The sequence below is a fragment of the Epinephelus fuscoguttatus genome, linkage group LG1, assembly GCF_011397635.1.
Source record: "Epinephelus fuscoguttatus linkage group LG1, E.fuscoguttatus.final_Chr_v1".
Classification (NCBI taxonomy): domain Eukaryota; kingdom Metazoa; phylum Chordata; class Actinopteri; order Perciformes; family Serranidae; genus Epinephelus; species Epinephelus fuscoguttatus.
In genome coordinates this window covers 48,775,077-48,795,642 of record NC_064752.1, presented here as the reverse complement: position 1 = coordinate 48,795,642, position 20,566 = coordinate 48,775,077, and the positions used below count along the sequence as shown (strand labels likewise).

Genomic DNA, 20,566 nt, shown 5'->3' with positions numbered 1-20,566 from the left:
ATTTTAATAGCAGTCATTTATCGTCCACCATCTTATCCCATGTCTTCGTTTAAAGAACATCTAGGCAAGTTACTTGATCATATAGTTTCACTAAGTAACACAGTTGCTGTCATGGGAGATTTCAATGACAACATTTTAACATCTTCGACAATATGCACTTTCATGACAAAAGAAGGGTTTGTTCAACTAGTGACGCAACCCACAACAGACAAAGGCACCTTAATTGATCATGTGTATGTGAAAACTGCACATTATGATGTTGAAACAGTAGTGTTGCCAACATATTTTAGTGATCATAAGGGGACTGTGTGTTCATTTTACTGTATAAGTTTTCAAACTGACAAGATAGATGGACAGGATGATTAGGTCTCTAAGGTCATGTGTTGTGATATATGCTTTATGTGTAATCATGTTGCTGCTCAGGTATGGGGAGGCAGGTAATTTTGGAGACATTGTATGATGCGTATGAGTTTGTTCCTATTTTACGCAGTTAATTCCTATTTGAGGCACTTAACGTGGCGAAGAAACAGGGAAATAGTAGAGGAGAATAAGTGCAGTTACACTTTTGCAAAGAGCAATACTTGGTTTGCAGATGGGAGAGAGTGTTCGGTGCTGTGTTGTTTAAAGCTCAGTTCCAGGTTTGTTTGTTTTTCATCATCTATAATATTTATATCATATCTTATATTTATATATTATAGTAATGGTACTCCTGGTCTACTGGAATGGGGTTCGATTCCCTACAGTGTCCTACTGACTGTTTTGACATTTACATGAAAGCCCACATTATTTAAATTCAATTAATATAAGAATAAAAATTAACAATGTGATGAACAACCTATAAACAACAAACTATAAAGCTTATAATTATAACTCATGCTTCCATTCCACCAGCCCTTGGCTTCTCTCCTGGAGCCTTTGCATTCCACTGTCTCGCAGGTTACCTCGGATCGTGACTGTGCCTGTTTTGCTGCTGTTGTGGTCCTACCTGATGCCTACTACTACTGCTGTTACTATTAGTCATACTTCAACAACTATTATACACATAATTATTGTCACATACATCATATATAACATACACATATCAATATAAACTATTGTGATCTACTATTGTTATTATTCATATTTCTGTTATTGTTAATATAGTTTCTGACATAACTGTCATTGCGTGCATCTGTCTCTATGTCTTCTGTTTCTGTCTTTCTCTCTCCCTCTATGTATAATTGCCTCCCGGACCGAAACAGCTTTGGCCCAGTCACTCCCACGTTCCTCAGGAGGCGTTGGATGGAAGTTCCAATGAACTCTCTGCAGCCAACCTCCACAGGGCAGATGACAGTCGACCATCCCGCCTCTCGACACTCAGCTGCCAGCTCGGTGTATTTGTCCTTCTTCTTTTCGTGAGCTGCCGCCATTCCTCCCTCCCAAGGGACAGTGAGCTCTGCCATGATCACTGTTCGGACTGAGGGGGACCACAGGATGATGTCTGGTCTCAGAGAGGTTGTAGTTATCTCTGTCGGGAACCTGAGCTGCCGATCAAGGTCCACTCTTAGGTTCCAGACACATCCAGGTGTTAGTAGTGATCTTCTCTCCCTCTGAGCGATGTTCTGAGCCCCTGCTCCTCATCCAACAAAATGGATCCACTTCTGTGATGTTGAAGGATGGTCTTTGGCCACATCCAGCCTGCATGCCTCGAGGACTTCTGACAGCTTCCGCAGGACCTGGTACTAACGCCACCTGAGCCAGAGCTGTCTTGCAGCTAGACAGGATGTGCTGCAGGCTTGGGTTTGAGGCATTGCAGAGTTGGCAGTTTTCCTCTGAGCTGTACCACTGACACAGGTTGCTGGGACTGGGGAAGGTGTCGTAGGTCGCCTGAATGGGGAAACTTAACCTTGCTTGAGGCATCTTCCACATGTCAGTCCACTTGATAGTCCTGTTGACCATTCCTTCCCAGGTTGTTCAACATCCTTGCTGCCTCTGGCTGAGCGCTCTGATCTTATATAGCTCCTCCTCCACCCTGACCACCTCTGCAGTCACCAGGTCTTTCCTTTCCTTTCTTGTGGCTTTCGACCAAAACTTGGGAGCTGTTCCCCACTCCAGGCCAGTTCTCCCTGCCTGCGTCCTGCCAATGATTTCATTGTGCATCAACCTGCTGATGGCCTAGTCGGCTGCCTCTTCAGCCTTCCACTTGTGTCCTGTTCGGACTGGGGACTTGGTATTTTTTTACAAACGGATCAGTTGAGTCTCTCAGATCTAACACAAGCCTCGCCATCTCCTGTCTGTAGCCCATATTGATTAACTTAATTGGCAGCTGGAGTGTGTTTCTTCCAAAAAGGCTTATGTTGGAAAGGCTCCGAGGTAGGTCCAGCCACTTGCGGATGAAATTGTTGGCCTTGGCATCCATCCTCAGTACTGTGGATGTTGTGATCTCGCACAGTTTCAGGGGCCACATCAAGCGCTGGTAGATGGTGAATTGGTAGCACCAGACCTTGAGCTTCCCTGGAAGATGGCTTTTGTCAATCCTCTCCAGGCCTTCAGAGAGCTGTCTCCTGACAGTGGCAGGCAAATGGTTGTCTGACAGATCGGCCGTACACAGCCTTCCCAAGCTTTGGACAGGTTGTTCTGCCAGCAGTGGAATTCTTTCTCCATCCACTGTAAAGGAGATGAGGTCATTCCTGGCTCCCTTCCGGATTGAGAGACTGCAAGACTTAGGTGGTTTTATTCTCATTCTGGCCCATCTGAGGAGTTCTTCAAACCTTTTTAGGAGCCGGGCAGTAAAAGCCACTGTTTGGAGAAGGCTTGCCCTAGTAATTCCTTCAGTGTCAATGGGGCCTTCACCTGCCTGCGGTCAGTGCTTGGCCCCTAATAATTCCTTCAGTTTCAATAGGGCTGTGCATAAATGGCGCACACTAGTGGTCAGGTTTTGTCTGGTCGCCTCTTGATCCTGTTCAGCTTGAATTTCACTTTGCAGCGTCATAAAAGAGGGAGATTACTCAGTCTCTCCTTTAGTCAAAACTGCAGCAGCATTAGCTCAGACTCTGTTGCACCTCTCAGTAGCTGTTATATCCTTGCATCCTTGTTCTATCCTCTACCAGCCCTGAGAAAAGGCCACCTTTTTGTACTGCTTCAGTGAGCCCTTTTTCCAATCGTCTGAGGAAATCTGACAGTGTGTTCACACCGGGCACGAGTAAAATATTCGCCTTGCTCTACTCGCGCGAGTTTGACCGCTGGAATATTTGTTTTTACTCGCGACATTCACGCGAGTCATTCGCGAGGAACAGTGTGTTCACACCGCTAGTAAATCAGACAAGTATGCCAGCCGGAAAGCAAGCTACATCGGTTGTGCTAACTGGGGCTAACGTTAATGCTAGTGCTAACTTTGATAGAAACGTACAGCCGATAGTTGGAATCAATTTTCAAAACTTACCAGGCAGACCGACCTCTTCACTCACTTTCCTCCACGCCAGGTCTTTCTTGGTCCGAAGCTTATAATTTGGGGACGTAACGTCATAAAGCTCAGGGTGGCCACAAACAGCTATTATTAGCTTGTCCTCCATTTTCGGAACAACGTGGGGCAATTGTTGACCACTGAGGTCCATCCAGATATGGCAGAGAAGTGTGTGAAGGCTACCTGCATTCTCCATAACTCAGACACCTGCAGTAAGGGCGAGCATCCCAGTCGCCGTCGGTGAAGTGGAGCCTGCATTGAATATTAGCACCAAAATAAATATCCATCTGTCTCCGGTGAGTTTTTTGCGTGTGAAAAATCAATAAATATTCACTGTATCCGGCAAGTCACATGTCGCCTGAATAAATGTTGTTTACTACAACGGCAGCAGCACGTCAGTGCCGACAGGAAAATCTCAACGCTGATAGGCTGCCCCGACACAGCATCAAGTGAATATTTCGCTTGAGTTCAATATTTTGAACTTGCACGAAAAGGCGAATGTCGCGAATTTCGCGTGTTTGCTCCATTCGCGTTGCGTCATTCGCGTCACTCGCGTCGCGCCATTCGCATCATTCGCCCCACCGGCACAAATTCGCGTCTATTTGCGTCTTTACATTGACTTTGTATGTAATCTTATCGCGTGAAAAATTCACCTCACGTCCGGTGTGAACACACTGTGAGAGTTATTAATTAGGCTTCTGCTGCATGGACCTAAAGTTAAAATACAGGTTTCCCATGTCTCCTCACCTGCAGGTGTAGGCATCACTCCCGAGTAAATCCGCAACTGGCGGAAGGCGTTATTCTCTTGTGGGGGCTGCATAGTCTTTTCCAGCAGGTTTCCCACAGCATCGATAATGGATGAAGGTAAGTCATCTCAGGGCTCCAGACTGTGACTAATTGGTTGCATTTTACGACCATTTTTGGAGTCAGAGCGAGTATTTTTTTACAACTACTCGCTCGTGCATGACCTGCAAATTTGCGAGCATTTTTTTTTTTCATGTTTTAAAACGAAGGAGCGAGTCCGCCAGTTTAGACCAATGTGTGTGAGAGGGGGAGAGTCCGAGGGTAAGTGATGCTAATTGTGAGGATCGTGTCATCTACACTCATCAGTAGGCTCGTTAGAGATGAACAACACCTCGCCTGGAAAGTGGACGAGAGCATGCGGCTGCAGCAGGAGGCGGTGACAACAAGCTGCAGTCAGGTTGGAGGGTGAATCTGACTGTCCACCCTCTGGACTTGCAGACTGAGCTGTACAGAGTTTGATGTATGTACTGTCAGCACATTAAGTCTGCGAGGGCAGAGACTGCAAGCAGCTGATAGACAGCCCTCGAGACTGTTTTACTTGTTGCCGTGGAAACGTTCAACTGTCCAACCTGATTTCTCAGAAATACGTGAAATGACCACGACCTCTTAACACCGCATTCCGTGGTGGCAGCACGTAATGGGTTGAAATTACGTGCTGGTACCACAGAAACAATGCCAATGTAAAGTTACAATAAGTTAACAATGATAATGATGATAATAATAATAATAATAATAATAATAATAATAATAATAATAATAATAACAATAATAACAACAACAACAACAACAACATGCAAGTTCGGCTGTACTAGATATTTGATATATTCAGTAGATTTACTTTTTTACGACACTATTTGACAACTCTACAACTGGAGTCCCAAAAATGCAGTTTCTAGAGAACTTGCTAAAATAAATATCTGAAATCAACCATCATCCTTACTTTTTCTTAACATATTTCATCTAGGTGCAGTGTCATTACTAGTTCGGCTTTACTAGACATTAGATATATTCAGTAGATGTATCTTTTTACGACTCTATTTTACAACAAGCCGCAAAAAAACTGCTGTCCCAAAAAATAATCTAAAATACCAACATCCTTGCTTTATTTCTTAACATAGTTCATCTAGGTACAATGTCATTACTAGTTTGGCTTTACTAGATATTACATATATTCACTAGATCTATCTTTTTACGACCCTCTTTTACAAGCCGCATACACCTACTGTCCCAAAAACGCTTTTTCTAGCGTATTAGCTAAAATATTCCAAATTAGCCGACATCTTTACTTTTTTCTTAACATAGTTCATCTAGGTGCAGTGTGTTTACTAGTTCGGCTTCACTAGATATTAAATATATTTAGTAGATATATCTTTTTACAACCCTATTTAGAACCCTACTTTGCAAATCAGAAGAACTACAACTATGTTGCTGATATGTATCAAGCTGCATGGCACAGTCCTAGGGAATTGTCGTTTTTAAAAAATATAAGTGTTTTTCCTAGATTTGGAAGTTGTAAATACAGAATTGAGAGTACACTGTGGACTTTAAGGGGATGGTAAACACACTTGCGTAATCAAATTTTAAATATCTAATTTCTAAATGGGTGGAAATTAATTTCATCCATATTTTACCCATATCTGACAGCACCCCCAGTTGTTGACGACACTCACATGATAGTTGAGGTCAAGAGCTCTCTATAACAGTTGGTCCCATGTCTGTACCCCCTTTTGTTGCTGAGTTATAAGCCTGCAAACATGCACTGAGGTCAAGGTTCAAAGGTTTATGGCTCAAAGCAGGAGCCATGTAGAATCTTCATACTGACATAAGTTACTCTCCAGGTTGAGACCTTTCCAATGATGTATTTGGTTTAGCTCTACGACAAAGTTTTGATTTTTTCATTTTTTGGACACAAGCCATGCCAGATGTAGTTTCAGAGAGCACTTTGAAGGCCCAGTGTATAAAATGATTTTGTTTGTTTCTTTGTTTGTGTTTTTTTCTTTTTTTACTGTAGATAGTTACTAAAATCAGTCATCCTCAGACAATGCAATACAACTAAAAAGTAAAACCAATAATAACAATAATGAAATAAGCAAAAATAATATTAAAATTATATTGAAATTTTAAAATCTATTTACAGAGTGGAATGGTAGCCTAACAGATAACTTAGATACAATTTATTATTGTTTAGACGCTTTATTATTGCTTAGAAACTATTTAGCCTATTATTGCATTTACTTTTAGCATGTTCTACTTTTATCTACTGTAGGCTATAAGTTTTAATAACGAATGTATTTTATTTTAGGCCTACATCTTAATATGGGGGGGGGGGCCTTGACATTACCCTGTCATATTGTTGAGTTATCAAGAACACTTTCGTGTTTTTGTGTGTATACAGGAATGTTAAAGATATCATTGAGGAAAACGAGGTTGATGTGATGTTGTTGAATCAGGGAATTTGTGTGTCCACCACGACAATGGATCCTAACTGACTTTACATTGGCATTGTTTCCGTGGTGGCAGCACGTAATCTCAACCCATTACGTGCTGCCACCACGGAATGCGGTGTTAAGAGGTTGTGGTCATTTCACGTATTTCTGTACAGGACAGGACTAAAACTCTGTGGGTCTCATTCATGAAACATGAGCAGAAGGAATTTATGTGTAAACTGTTCACAGACAGAAATTTACGTGCATGTCATTGATCAATATTTTAGTAGCTCCGATCTTTTCGTAGCTACTAACAAAATCTACTCCTGCTCCTGACCACTTGTAGTGCTTGTGTAAATTTAGTAAAGCACATAAATATTGCTTGTCACTATTGGAAATTACAATTTTAATTCTAATTGCGCTCTGTTATGTACACAGTACACAGATGCCTTTGAAACACGTAATCTAAACATGACAAAATATTAAAAATATAACACATTTAGTTAAATTAGTTGGCAATTAGCAGGTTTAAGATCCAAATTAGGTTCATAATTGTGAATTATCTATGTAAATCGACTCAATAGGTTACACGTTTTTTCTACATGTTGAATGATGATAATAAAAATATCCGTAAGGACAGCCGGATCATAGCCTCTTCAGCCTCGGTGCCTGGGTTCAGCAGGAGCAGCAGGTGCTGGAGCCACGAAGGAGCACGTGCCAGCTGAAAGAATTATTTGAGACAACACGTTTTTGTTTTTGTTTTTTTGGGTTTTTTGTGGCTTTTTGATAATTTGAATGAATAAATCTGATTTGAAAAATGTTTAATTTCATTCTATTAAACAGAGCTTTAGGCTATTAAGATTCAAATAGGCTAATTTGAAGACGATGCATACAAAACTGCTGTAGGCTATATAATATCCCATTTGTTAAAATAAATGTTAAATAGCTCTACATTCCAACAGCCATCACTGATTTAGAGTTTATCCATCTTTATCCATTACGCACAAAACATCTCTGGTTTCCCGTTCCCACTTCATTCAAAACCCCACAAATGAATCTTCTATTTGTTTGGTGACCGCTGTATTTTTGTGTGCTTCTTTGCCTCCAGTTTCATATCAAACCATTTACGCTTCACCTCTGACACCTCTGGTTCTTTGTACCACAGAGACAACATTAACAGCATCTGTTACCTCCCTCCAGGCCTTCGCTTTGCCTGTCCCTGTCGCACCACTACTAACTGAAGAAAATAAAATGTTTTTTCTTAAATCCACTTCACCCAAAATTATTTCAATCTCCGCTTCGGAAAATAAATATATTCTTTCTTTCTTTCTTTCTTTCTTTCTTTCTTTCTTTCTTTCTTTGCGCCATGACTGACAGGTTGGCAGGATGTACCTACACCTCCTTATATGGTGGTCATTGGATATTCATGGGCGGGGATTTATGCTAATTGCTGATTACCGGGAGCACGCTATCACTTTACGATGGATTGTCATTCATGATCATACACATGTTTACGATCAAATTTGAGTTTCACACAGCGTTCCTGAATCCGGAGTAGGTTTTTAGTAGCGTAGGCTTTTATGTGCAAATCTACAAACAGATTTATTAACTTTTCATGAATGAGACCCTATAAATTGCATATTACTTACATTAGAAACCTTCTTTTGTTTCACTGCCTGATATTGCAGCCTGGAGATAAAATGTATTTTCAGTCCCTCTACAGCCTAGACTTCAACATATCTCTCTATCATGATGTGGCTGAATATTATTTCTGGCCTACACAATTCAAGTAGCATTTAATAGGCCTAACTATCAATAACTATTTTACACATTCATTTCAGCAGTTGTAAAACCCACAACATCACATCCGTGTGGCAATGAAATGTGGGTTATTTAATCAGTGAAGTCTGCTGAAGTCTGCACCCCCAGCGGACTCTCTGGAAGTCTGCAGAAAGTCCTCTTGAGGCCCCTTGTGGACTGGATGAATTGTGGATTTAGAAAGCCCTAAGCACTCCATGAAACGTGCTGGCAAAGTCTGCAAGTCTGCAATAGCGGTGAAGTTTGGACATTTTGGCTGAATCCAAATGAAACCAAAACCATCAGTTTGTTCTCAGTCTTCAATTGTTTTAATAATGCCGGGCATCGTTGGATTAGTGGATAGAGCAGGAGCCCCATGTACAAGGCTGTTGCCGCGGGGGCCTGGCTTCGACGCCAGCCTGTGGCCCTTTGCTGCATGTCATTCCCTCTTTCTCTCCCCCATTCAGGCTTAGCTGTCCTATCAATTAAAGGCAAAAACATCAAAAAAAAAAAAAAATCTATTTAAAAAAAAATAAAAAATCTATGCTCTGCTTTTCAGGCGATTTGCAATTGACCTATGGCTAAGCCACACACCCCTCCACTCACTCGGAAAAAATATCAATATTCAGTGACAGGCGCTATGGCAAGTGTCACAATACATGGCATTTTGCAGGAGGCAACTGATGATTTTTGGAGACATAACGATCAGATGTCATTGAGAAGAAACCAAAAGGGCCTAAACTAAGCATTGGAGGGATATTAATCATTTTATTGTTGAGAAGGTCGATGAAAAACTTAAATTACAAGTCAAAATTTACAGGTCCCAGTGTAAAGCCTAGTTTATACTCGACGCAGTTGTGAGTGCGCGAGGTTCGCACACCACAAATGACGTAATCGCGCACTTGCCGATAGCGGCGCGCGCTGGCGCTTCGCAAGTTTGTGCCCCTCCAGGATTTTGAAATTTTTCACAAGCCGCGCTAGTGTCGCTCAGTTCAAAATGGATTAATTTGAGGGAAGAATAGCTGAGCTGGTACGCTCATACAAATGTGGCAGTACAGAGACCTGTGGGTTGCCATGCCTAATTGGCAATGGCACAGCCAACCACCGGAGGCGCAAACAAAAAAAAAAAAAAAAAGAAAAAGAAAAAGCGACAAAATGAAAAAAGCAGCAGCGAAAAGCAGAAAGCAAAAACAGAAAACAAAACAGCAGCGGTCCCGTAGCTGGTGTTGATGTGTCGCTTTAAACCCTGGCCGCAAACCCGGTCAGCTGGTGCTGACGTCACTCACGCACCATTGGCAGACGTCGCACACGCACCATTAGCAGAGGGATCTGAGGACCCGATAAATTTATTATCTATAAATTTCGCATGCGCATACAACAATTGGGAATGCAGGAAGCTACATACCAGTTAGCAGGTCGACCAGTATGACACACACACCAGAGGGAGAGGGTAACGCACAGCTACCGACGTCCACCTACAATCAGGCTATTGTTAGCCACGGTCATTATCAGCTGTTTAACAGGCAGAGAGGGAGACACTCACCACAGCAGGCCATTTAGGTGACACACACACGAGCCTGGGAAGCACCAAGTCAGCCACTCTGCAACACAACACAAAATCATTAGCTCCCTGCCACATGAGCCGAAAGCAGCAGGTGAGCAGACAAGCCGAGTTACCTGTCCGAAGCAAAACGTCCGGCTCGGAAATGACGTCACCCATCGGAAGCAGCGAGAGAGAGAACTGGCAGGGAGGGATCGCCCCTTTTATAGGTGGGTGCGCCTCCGGTGGTTGGCTGTGCCATTGCCAATTAGGCATGGCAACCCACAGGTCTCTGTACTGCCACACCAGCATTTGTATAACTCATCCCTACGAGATTATAAAGACCATCAAATGGCCCAAAACTTGTGGAGAGAGAGAGTGGATGCACTGGGCAAGGATCCAAATTTCAAAAAATGTGGAAGAACCTGCAGTACCGTTTTGTAAAGGCCAAAAAGAGAGCACATGGAAAGACCCGTGACCCTGGTGGAAGCCAACTGGTGCCACTGATCCTGAAGGAACTCGAATGGCTGTCCCAGTTCATCAAATATCGAGAGACTGACACTTTTGAGAATGAGGTAAGCAAAATAAAATAAGCCACACAAACTCACAAAAATCACCCTCAAAATAACAAATAACATATCTATAGAACCGTGTTTCCTGCTTTGTTGTGTATGTTATGTTAGCTCATGTTTTCACTGCTTGTCTTTTACTTCTGTTCTGCTTCAGTTGTTTGTTGGAAAAATGCAAAATTATGAATAGGCCTACTATGTTGTAGGCATAGGCTACCAACCTAGTAGGCTACTACCTACTATGCTAGGTCATTTGGAACTCCACGTGGATCTTTTCATGAAAAGAACACTAGAATGGTCATACTTTGAGCAATCGTCTTCAAATTTAAAACAAATGTTCATTCATAGTGTGCCTACAGCCCCATAGTGTCATTTACCTGCTCAGATGAAGCCACAGACAGTTATTCATCCTGAAACACATTTTTTATTTATTTTAGGCAAAATCTTCAATTTTTTACTGACTTCAGTGGCCCATTACTCTGTCTCTGTATCACCTGGAGTGTTTCTGACACTTTCACAAGAAACTTAAGGGAGTTTTCTTTCTGGCAAGACCTCATGCATGCATGTAGTCAGAGCGGTTCAGAGGCTACAGTCATTTTAATTTGGGTATGTCATTTTAGGCATTTTTGCTACAACATGGGGGTGGAGTGCAAGCTTTTCAAACAAGCCCCGGCTTTTTAAGAAGGATGTTCTCCATCCCAACTGGGAAGGATCACGACTTTTAGCAGTTAACATGAACCTAACTGTGCAATCCTGCAAGACTCCCTGACTGCAGGGCACGCACATTAACACATACTGTACTGGGGTGCATACAGTGACCACACTGTAACCTCCTCTAGCGCCCCCTATCCCTCTGGCTGTCTCCCTACTCCCACATCCATGAACATTCTGGTTAAAATTTCAAACAGATCTTACAATGTAAACACCAAAAGAGTGAACTTCAGTAACCTCAGGCCTCTTTTCAAACACCATACACCACCCAAATCACTAACTCCACCCGCTCTCAACATGCCACTTTTAAACACCAGGTCTCTTTTAAATAATTTACACTTTCCAATGCGTCCAGTGCCACATAATGAGATTTTTTTAAATAATGTGATTTAGATAAAACATAAAAGTTTTTAAATGAATCATTCAGAGCAGAGATGGAGCGCTAAGTGTCCCCTCCCCTCCTTCCCCCATTATTCACATGATAATTGCTCTCATTCTGTCAGCTTCAATAGGTGTATTTTTCGGGGGAATCGCGGTGAGAACGGCCGCAGTAGACACATTAGAATATCCTGCAGGTCAAAGAATCACTCATTTGTTTTGAGGTGAACATATTTTAGAGGATTACCCGGCGGTATCATGTACAATCTGCGCGGACAGCTGTTTCAGAGCAGTGCTGCTCATCAGATCAGGTCTGTTCATGTTATTGTAGCAGAGTGTGTGGTCATACACACAGAAAATATGGATCACTTTGAAATGACAGCGTGATTCTGTGTGTGAGTCTGTATACTGTTAATGATAATTTAGAACTTTTTTAGCTGTTGTCTTTACTTCATTACTCCACTTACTCTTAAATATGATCTAGAAAATTATTCTCCCTAAATGTCACGTGATTCTGACAATACTGAAACATTTATTTAAATATGTACAACAGCATTAGAGAGTGTCAAAATTATCACAATAACTGAAATCCCCTCAGTCTGCTGAGAGTTAATGACACACACCTGAGGACACTTGTAAGCCTGTTGGATCCTGCAGAGGCAAGGCAAGAGTCCTCCTTAGCATTCAGGAAACACACATTGGAACAAACTGTGCCTTGCAAACAAATTTCTTGCGGTGCATTCACAGTCAATACTAAATGGCATTACTCAAAAGGAAATAGACATTTAAACACATTTTAGCCATTATATGGCTACACAAATAAAACAAGAAAATAGTCTAGGGTTTAGTGAACAACAAAATAATCCAGGGGTTACATATTGATAAAACCAGAAGAAACGGATCAATGAACTAAACTTCAAACATGCCTTAAAGACGTCCTGCAAGCAGATGTCATAATAGGCTCCAAGAGCTTCTTCAAATTGCCAACAGGCTCATTGATGTCGGTGTCTTGTTGAATCAGATCTGATGCAGTGATGGTCTGCTCCTCAACCCCTTCCTCCAGACACGCCTGTTTCTCCCGTTCATCAGTCTCGATCTCATCTCTCGGCTCATCTCTTCTGTTTGACTTTTAGACATTTTACACAAGGTTCTGTCCTCAGACCAATTCTATTCACTTTATATATGCTTCACTTAGGTAACATCATTAGAAATCACTCTGTAAATTTCCATTATACACAATTACATCTATCGATAAAGTCAGACGAAACGGATCAATTCACTAAACTTCAAAAATGCTTTAAGGGGACATTGTGTAACATTTTCAGTTGTTTATTGGCAAAAATTGATGTCTGCATTCATAAATATGTCATCACTGGTGTACTGTTACCTCCACCAATAATCGGACTTATTCTTGTAAAAGGAGAATTTCGGATTTGTTTGTACATTGTGCGGGTAAGTCATCTGTGGGGTTCCATTACGTTTCGCCATCTTGAGAATACACCCGCCAGCAAGGGACATACAGCACCGCCTTCTGCGTTTTGTATTACCTTTCTCCTTCAGCAGCTCTCTCCACCTGGGAAAGGCAACCCCAATGCTGACCCTTGTTTTTTTAATTCGCCGGTCATGCTGCCTTTTTGATTCCCTTTTGCACTTTCTTGGCGACGAGGATTCCGTCTCCCGTGATGCTGCATAATACATGATCCTGCATTATGCTCAAAGAGTGGGACTTTGTTATGCGGCAGTAGTGCCGCTGGCCACTAACAGCTGTTAGCAGCGCAGTAATGCGAGGAGAGGGATGAGGTGTGTGAGGTTGAGCCACTTGTCAGTTGTCAAAGGACAAGACGTGATTGGTTTGTTTCAATTTACATCCGCCCCCAGTCCTACGCTGTAAACATAGCCAGCATGGTGAGGACGGGGTTTGTCAACTCGCGTTGCGTGTGTCTGTGTAGGAGCCTGAATGAATACTCCATGAAGTATCGGATGACATGGTTTCATCAGTGTTATCATAGCTTTTTGGTACACAGTGGCTACTGTTGTTGCAATACGTGTTTGAAACAGTAAGGCGCTAGAGTGCGCCATCTGTTTGAATGCAATATATGATTTCAACGTTAGATGGGAGAAATTCCTACACACTGTGGCTTTAAAGATATAAAAACCTGGATGAGCTCCAATTTCCTTATGTTAAATTCAGACAAAGCAGAAGTTATTGTTCTTGACCCCAAACACCTCAGAAACTCGCTATCTAAAGATATAGTTTCTCTGGATGGCATTGCTCTGGCCTCCAGCACTAACGCAAGAGACCTCGGAGTAATATTTTATCAAAATTTGTCTTTTAACTCCCACATAAAACAAACTTCACAGACTGCATTCTTTCATCTGCTTAATATTACAAAAATTAGGCCTATCCTGTCCCCAAAAGATGTAGAAAAATTGGTCCACACTTTTGTTACCTCTAGGCTGGGTTACTGCAATTCTCTTTTATCAGGTAGCTCCAATAAGTCTTTGAAAACTCTCCAGCTGATCCAGAATGCGGCGGCACGTGTACTGGCAAGAACTTAAAAAAGAGATCATATTTGTCACAATCCCTGTCTCTCAGTCCTCTCCTGCAACACTGCTGCAGTAGTTTTCCACTCTCCCTCCCTCTGCTCCACTCTACCTGCCAGCCACGCCCACTTCATCAGGCCACTCTGCTCACCTGCCTCACAGCTGCAGCTCATTGCAATCAGGCCTGCATATAAGCCACTCCAGCACCTTCACTCACTGCCAGATTGTTCTTCTGCATTATGCGAGACTCTCCAGCGTTCTTCTCCTGCCTGATCTCCCGGTGCCAACTCTGCCTGTCCCCGACCTGCTCTCCTCGTCTGCCTCCCGGTAAACTCACCTGCCTTCTGTCCCCGACCTCGTGCTTTGCTTCAGCGTCTCTGGTTTCTGCCTGCTCGTCTGGTCTCGACTCCTCCGCCCGGCCTCGTCAACTCTCCTGCTTGCTCCTCAACGGTGCTTCTGCCTTCGCTGACGGCTCTTCTGGCTACGACCCCCACACCGGCTCCCGACCTCGCCTCAGCTCACTCCTCGTCGGCTTCTCAGCTCGATCAGCCGGCGTTTCAGCCTACAGAGCGCCTGCCTCGCCACCTTCGGCTGCCGTAAGCTACATCTCTTCTCCTCTCTGTGAAAGAGTTTTGAACTGTGTGGAACCGGGGGCTCTGGAGCTTCCCCTCGGTTCCGTGACTGAGCCCAGCCGCTACTCTTCCCCTTATCTGTGCTTCAGAGACTGTGTTAGGGCAACTTGCCCGAAGAACGAACTTTATCCTGTGTTTATTCTGCCTGCTGCATTCCCTGTTTGCTGTGGTGCTAATAAAAGTCATTACCAACTATTCCTGCGAGCCTGGTACTGCATTTGGGTTCACCAACACGCCCGTTTCAATATTTCTCCTGTTTTAGCTCCTGTGCACTGGCTCCCTGTAAAATCCAGAATTGAATTTAAAATCCTTCTCCTCACTTACAAGGCTCTAAATGTTCAGGCTCCTTCATATTGTAATGAGGTCATACAATGGCGGTTTTAGGCGGGGGCCAGCAGGGGCCAGTGCCCCCGTAACTCCGAGTCCGGCCCCCCCTTTGGCCCCCCCGCCGAGGAGTCGGAGGGGGAACGCGGAACTAAATCGTCTCAACAGGTTGCCGGTCGGACCACTTAAAGAGGCGCACCAAGTGAATCATGCAGAATACACCACACAAGAAGGAAAAGGGCCTGAGTTTTCTAGTGTTTAGTGTTTCCCATACATTGACTAATTTGCCCTGCCACAGTCTCCAAAACCTGGCCAGATATAAAATGCCTCCGGTAAATGAACGTCACTCGGTAGCGCACCGGCTGGAGCTCCTACTGGGAATTCTTCGGCTCCCCCCTCCCTCCCCCTCACCCTCCCCGGCCTCACCACAGACGTCGCTCTCCTAGCGCTAATAGAGCAGACCGCATTTCTAAGCGGAATATTGAGGAATATTGACATCCACTTCGTGAGCATTCTTGAAAACACCCAGAACACATCAGTAGGGAATTGTGTGGCTGTATTTAAGACAACTCTGAGCCTGCACAGCAACATACAGCACCATTGAGGTAAGCTCTGAAAACTTTTTCCTTTTCATTTGACTCATGCCTGTCACATCATGTTTATGCAGTGATGTGATATACGATCCGGAGTTTTCATGGGTATTTTATTTTGAAAATCGACTGGATACTCTCGTCTTTTCTGCGCCTGACTTCCTGTTTGACTCATTTGGTCTGTGCAAATTGACGCGCCGTCAGAAATAGACCCGGCGCGTAATTTGAGCGGAGCGGAGCGCCGAGCCACTTCTAGGCCGCGGCTGGTGGAGCAGCTTCTTGAATGGCTGCTATTAGCTCCAGCACCCGCGCCTCGGCCGGATCGCACACACCACGGATCCAGTGGGTTGCTATAAATGGGCCTGTCCTAGAGGCATTCAACTACCAGAGGGCTTTTGAAATGCTCTGATTCAGGGTGCTGTACTTGCAAATCGAGAGGGAGGGAGGAAAGCAGTAATTTGTGCCTGCTTGTGTGTAATTTATTTGAATTTCACCTTTTGTTTTCCTTTCGTTTTGCGTATTTTGTATTGTTTTGCGTATCTGGAACTGTACTTGAGTGTGAGAATTTTAAAAGAATATTTTGTCTGCACATGATTTTAAATATTAAAATAGCCCTCCAGAGGCAGATCAGTACGTCAGTCATTTTTCTTTTGATTACTGAAATGTTTAACCACTAATACTTAGCCGTATTTTGAGTGTAACCCTTCACCATAACATACAACTAGTGTTTTTATCAGTAAAAATGGAACATTTTTCACACATAAAAAGCACAAAGATGTTGAAATCTAGGCATATTCTGCCATTATAACTTTGCTCTCAGAATTCACCAGATTGATGCCTTTAAATCAAATACAAAATTTTCTCCCAGGGGAGCATGCCCCCGGACCCCCTTACACATATATATATCTTATTGTTCAGACTTAGATATTTGACCGTACTTATGTGCCCCTGTATCAAAAGGACTGGCCCTAGCTTGGCCCCCCCATTGAAACTGGCCTAGAACCGCCACTGAGGTCATAGTGCCATATTATCCCACCAGAACTCTGCGCTCTGAGAATGCAGGGTTACTCGTGGTTCCTAAAGTCTCCAAAAGTAGAACAGGAGTCAGAGCCTTCAGCTATCAGGCTCCCCTTCTGTGGAACCATCTTCCTGTTTCCGTCTGGGAGGCAGACACATCTCAACTGAATGAATACTTTATTATTTTATTAGGTGTTTTTGTAATATACAGATTTATGCTGATAATTGCTGGGTAATATGTATATTGATGTTGTCCAATGTCAAGTTGTAGCCAGTTCAGATGCAAAATCTTGCACTAGGGCCCATTATAATAACATGCACTGGACCCCATCCTAACTACTGCCCCTGACTGGTGTCCTGTCAGACTCAGAGGAAAGGAGTGGTCAATTTACCACACACATGGTACAAAATGTAGCCCAAATGGTCACACCCTGCTCAAAATCATTTTTACCCACACAGTTAAATAGAAATTTGCCCAACTGGGCAACACTGGTATACAGTATCCAAGTTTAATTAAAATTTAAACCCATCGGATCGGCAGAACCCACAAAAATATGTCCATGTGTACTGATTATAATAACTGGGTAATGTGGCCTGTTTACATTCTCTACAATAAACAACTTTTTGTCAAGCTGCCATTTTTGAAAGGTATATGGCTTTCAGTGAAAAGCAGGATTTGTCACTTCCTGTTTTCGCTGGGGCCACACTGACAATAAAACCCTCTGAATGTACTGAGCGTGCCTTAACCAGAGGACAAAAACTACACAACCTGTAGATAAAGAGAAACTCCTGAAGAGGCATACCTGACAGTGGTCTTGAATGGAACTCTGCATGGTGGCGGCGGACGTTGGCAGGCATGCTAACGAGGCTGTGCCGCTGCTCGACGTCCTCTGGCTCCGAGCTGGAAAAGTGTCCTCTCCCTGAATGCTGGAGATGACCACAGGGGAAGTGAACTGTCTCACATTGTCCCAGATGGACTCATTATCCGAATAATGAATCTCTCCCTCGCATGCTCGCACGCACTCTCTCTTCTTTCTCTTTCCCCACTCTTACACACACACTCACTCTGTTCGTTGTGTCTTTCGATGAGCATCAAACAAAGGATGGGTGAGAAAAAAAAGTACATTTAGACAGACAAGAGGATAGTTTTGCCTTGACACACTTCTCTCCTGATTAAAGATGGTGAGGATTTTCTCCACCAGGTTGATTGCAGTATACTCCCTTTGAACACAAACAACCTTGGTCAACTTCACACACGCAAACCAGGGCGATAGCTTAAAGACGGCCCCAAATTTAAAATTCAGTGAGGGCCAGTTTCTCCTTCTTTATGCAAATTAGCTAAATCAAAGTGGATTTTTAAAAAAAAAAAAAAAAAAATTATTGAATGCTCAGCAGTCAGTGTTTGGCCAGCAAATCACCGCTGGCCACTGACTTTCACTTGGCAGAGGCTGCTTTGGACAGCATGTTCTGAAGATTCAAAGAACACAGACGCTCCTAAACATCCTGTATGCTCACACACACACACACACACACACACACACACACACACTTACTCTGTGGGAATGAGCCACACAGGGGGGCAGCGGTACGGCTGCACATAATGGTCACTGTTGTTGTGTTTGTTGACAGCTTGGCTGCTGTTAAAAAATGCTCTGTGTGTGTGTGTGTGTGTGTGTGTGTGTGGGTCAGAATCAATGAGCCTTTATGGTTATGTGTGATATTGTGTGGAACAGAAAAGAGCATGCTGATCAACACAACATGGCCTTAGTCCCTCTATTGGCCCCTGTAAACACCAGGGACTCCGGGCACAATTAAAACTAGCCAGCTGCAATTATTAGCCACCTCTCCTTCTTCTCCTCCTTCTCCTCTTTGCTGCCCCCCCCCCCCCCCCCCTTCTCTTTTAAAACAGAAAGATAATGCCCAGCCTTTGATGACTATTGGGCCTCGCTACTTTTCCAAATGGAAACATTGCAGACAGAAGAAAAGGAGGAGGGATTGTGAATGTAAGACATGAAATTTGGAGCAAACTAAAATAGCCTCCCTTGGCTTACATTATTTTGTGTAGTAACTGTCAACACCTTATGTACTGCAGTGTAGTGTGTGTAGGCATCCAAGTGTGAGTCTCATATGCAGTGATGGAAGAACTTAGTATCCAGTAAGTACAATTACAAATACTACAATGTAAAAATACTTCATAATAGGACTTAGTGATAGAAATACTTAACAAAACAAAAAACATTCAAATGATGACAACTTAATCAACTTTGATATACTGTAAAGGAAGCAGGTAAATGAAATGCCAATCTCATTACAGAAACACTTTCTAACCAATCATATGCAGTTCTTTAGTAAAAGACCACCCACTTCCCAAAATAGGTCCAGCAGGCTTGCTGGAGTTAGCAACACACCACATGGTATTGTTTTGATGGTAAAAGCTGATTGATCACAGAGTGGACGAGACAGTACCAAACAGGGCGAGGCTACTTATAGTCCAGCTCAGAGCAGATGTGTGATACATTCTGATACACGGAAGTATGTGACATACCTTTTCCCAATTCAGCCTTCCCACTTCAAACCAGCGAGAAGAGGGCAGAGAAAAGCAGAATATCCAGAAAACTGTTATAACTTTGTCAGATAATAGTGTGTTCATATGGGATCCATCACTCACAGTGATGTTTGAAACAGTGAGGCACTAAAGTGCGCTATCCGTTTGAATGCAATATATCATTTCAACATTGGATGGGAGAAATTCCTACACACTGTGGCTTTAAGGGGTGATCTATGAGCACACACTCACTGACCATCATTTGAAAAGCTCAACATCTATCTATTTATGCTCTCAAAAACTTTGACACCACAAATAACTAACATGAGACAACTAGGATTTGTACCAGGGTTGATTGTAAACTCTGACTTATTCATCTCACTGTTAAGAAGCAGAAAAATAACTTCATTAAAGCCAGCAGGGCTCCCTACACTTTGCAGTCCGATCCGTGGACCCAGTGCCAGGACCTCCACGCTGCTGCCTGCCACTCAGAGTGTAGCCAGTGCAGTGTTCCTTACCCCAGTGCAGGGCTCTGGCCCCAGTGCAGGGCTCTGGCTTCTCTGGTGTTCCACTGATTGCTGGGCGGCGCCACGCACCTTTTATATACTGGTCCGGTCACACCTGCTGTTCCTCTCTTGTCTTCCGGTTCCACTCGTCCCCCGTGGTGGCTGTGGCCTGGCTTGGCATGGCAGAGCCTGTGCAGGTGTGGTGGAGCCATTGTGGCGTGGCTGTGAGCACATCGGAGCGCTGTCTGGCATGTTTTGCCATCGTGGCGCACGTCTCCTCTCGCAGCATAATGGTGTGGCAGACTACTGTTGCCGTGGGGCCAGGTTGCCCTACTGGAAGCCCTCCTGGTGTGGTTGTGCCTCCTCGTGTTTGGATCAGGCAGAAGCCGTGGAAATAACTCCGCTGCCTGGCCTGCTGTGACACTGCGCTGGTGAGGTCCATTTAAAAATTAATTCATCGCCAGGGCTCCCTGGATGACGCTGCTGGTTTGGCTTTATTGGTTTGGCTCTATTGTTTTGGCATTGTGTTTGGTTCGTCTATTTAACGTTTGATTATTTTATTGTTTTGTTTTTTCTGGGTTAAGTGGGAGCCAGAACCCTCAGCACATAACACTGACAGATGCTTGCTCATCACTGAGCTGCTGGCGGAGGCCTAACCGGTCTCCTGGATTTCTGGGGTCCTGCTGTTGATTTTGTTGATTCATGATTAATATGTTTGATTAACTGATTTGAACACTGATT

General features: G+C 43.5%; 1 protein-coding gene across 1 annotated transcript in view; it reads right to left on the bottom strand.

The window, feature by feature from the left end:
• LOC125895321 (uncharacterized) overlaps positions 1 to 17,729 on the bottom strand; it is a 173,238-nt gene extending 155,509 nt beyond the window's left edge. The window contains exon 1 of the mRNA XM_049587068.1: positions 17,578 to 17,729. Within this exon, the coding sequence (XP_049443025.1) occupies positions 17,578 to 17,632 (55 nt within the window). The 5' untranslated portion in view covers positions 17,633 to 17,729. The remainder of the gene's footprint in view (positions 1 to 17,577) is intronic.
• Between the last annotated feature and the right edge of the window lie 2,837 nt (positions 17,730 to 20,566).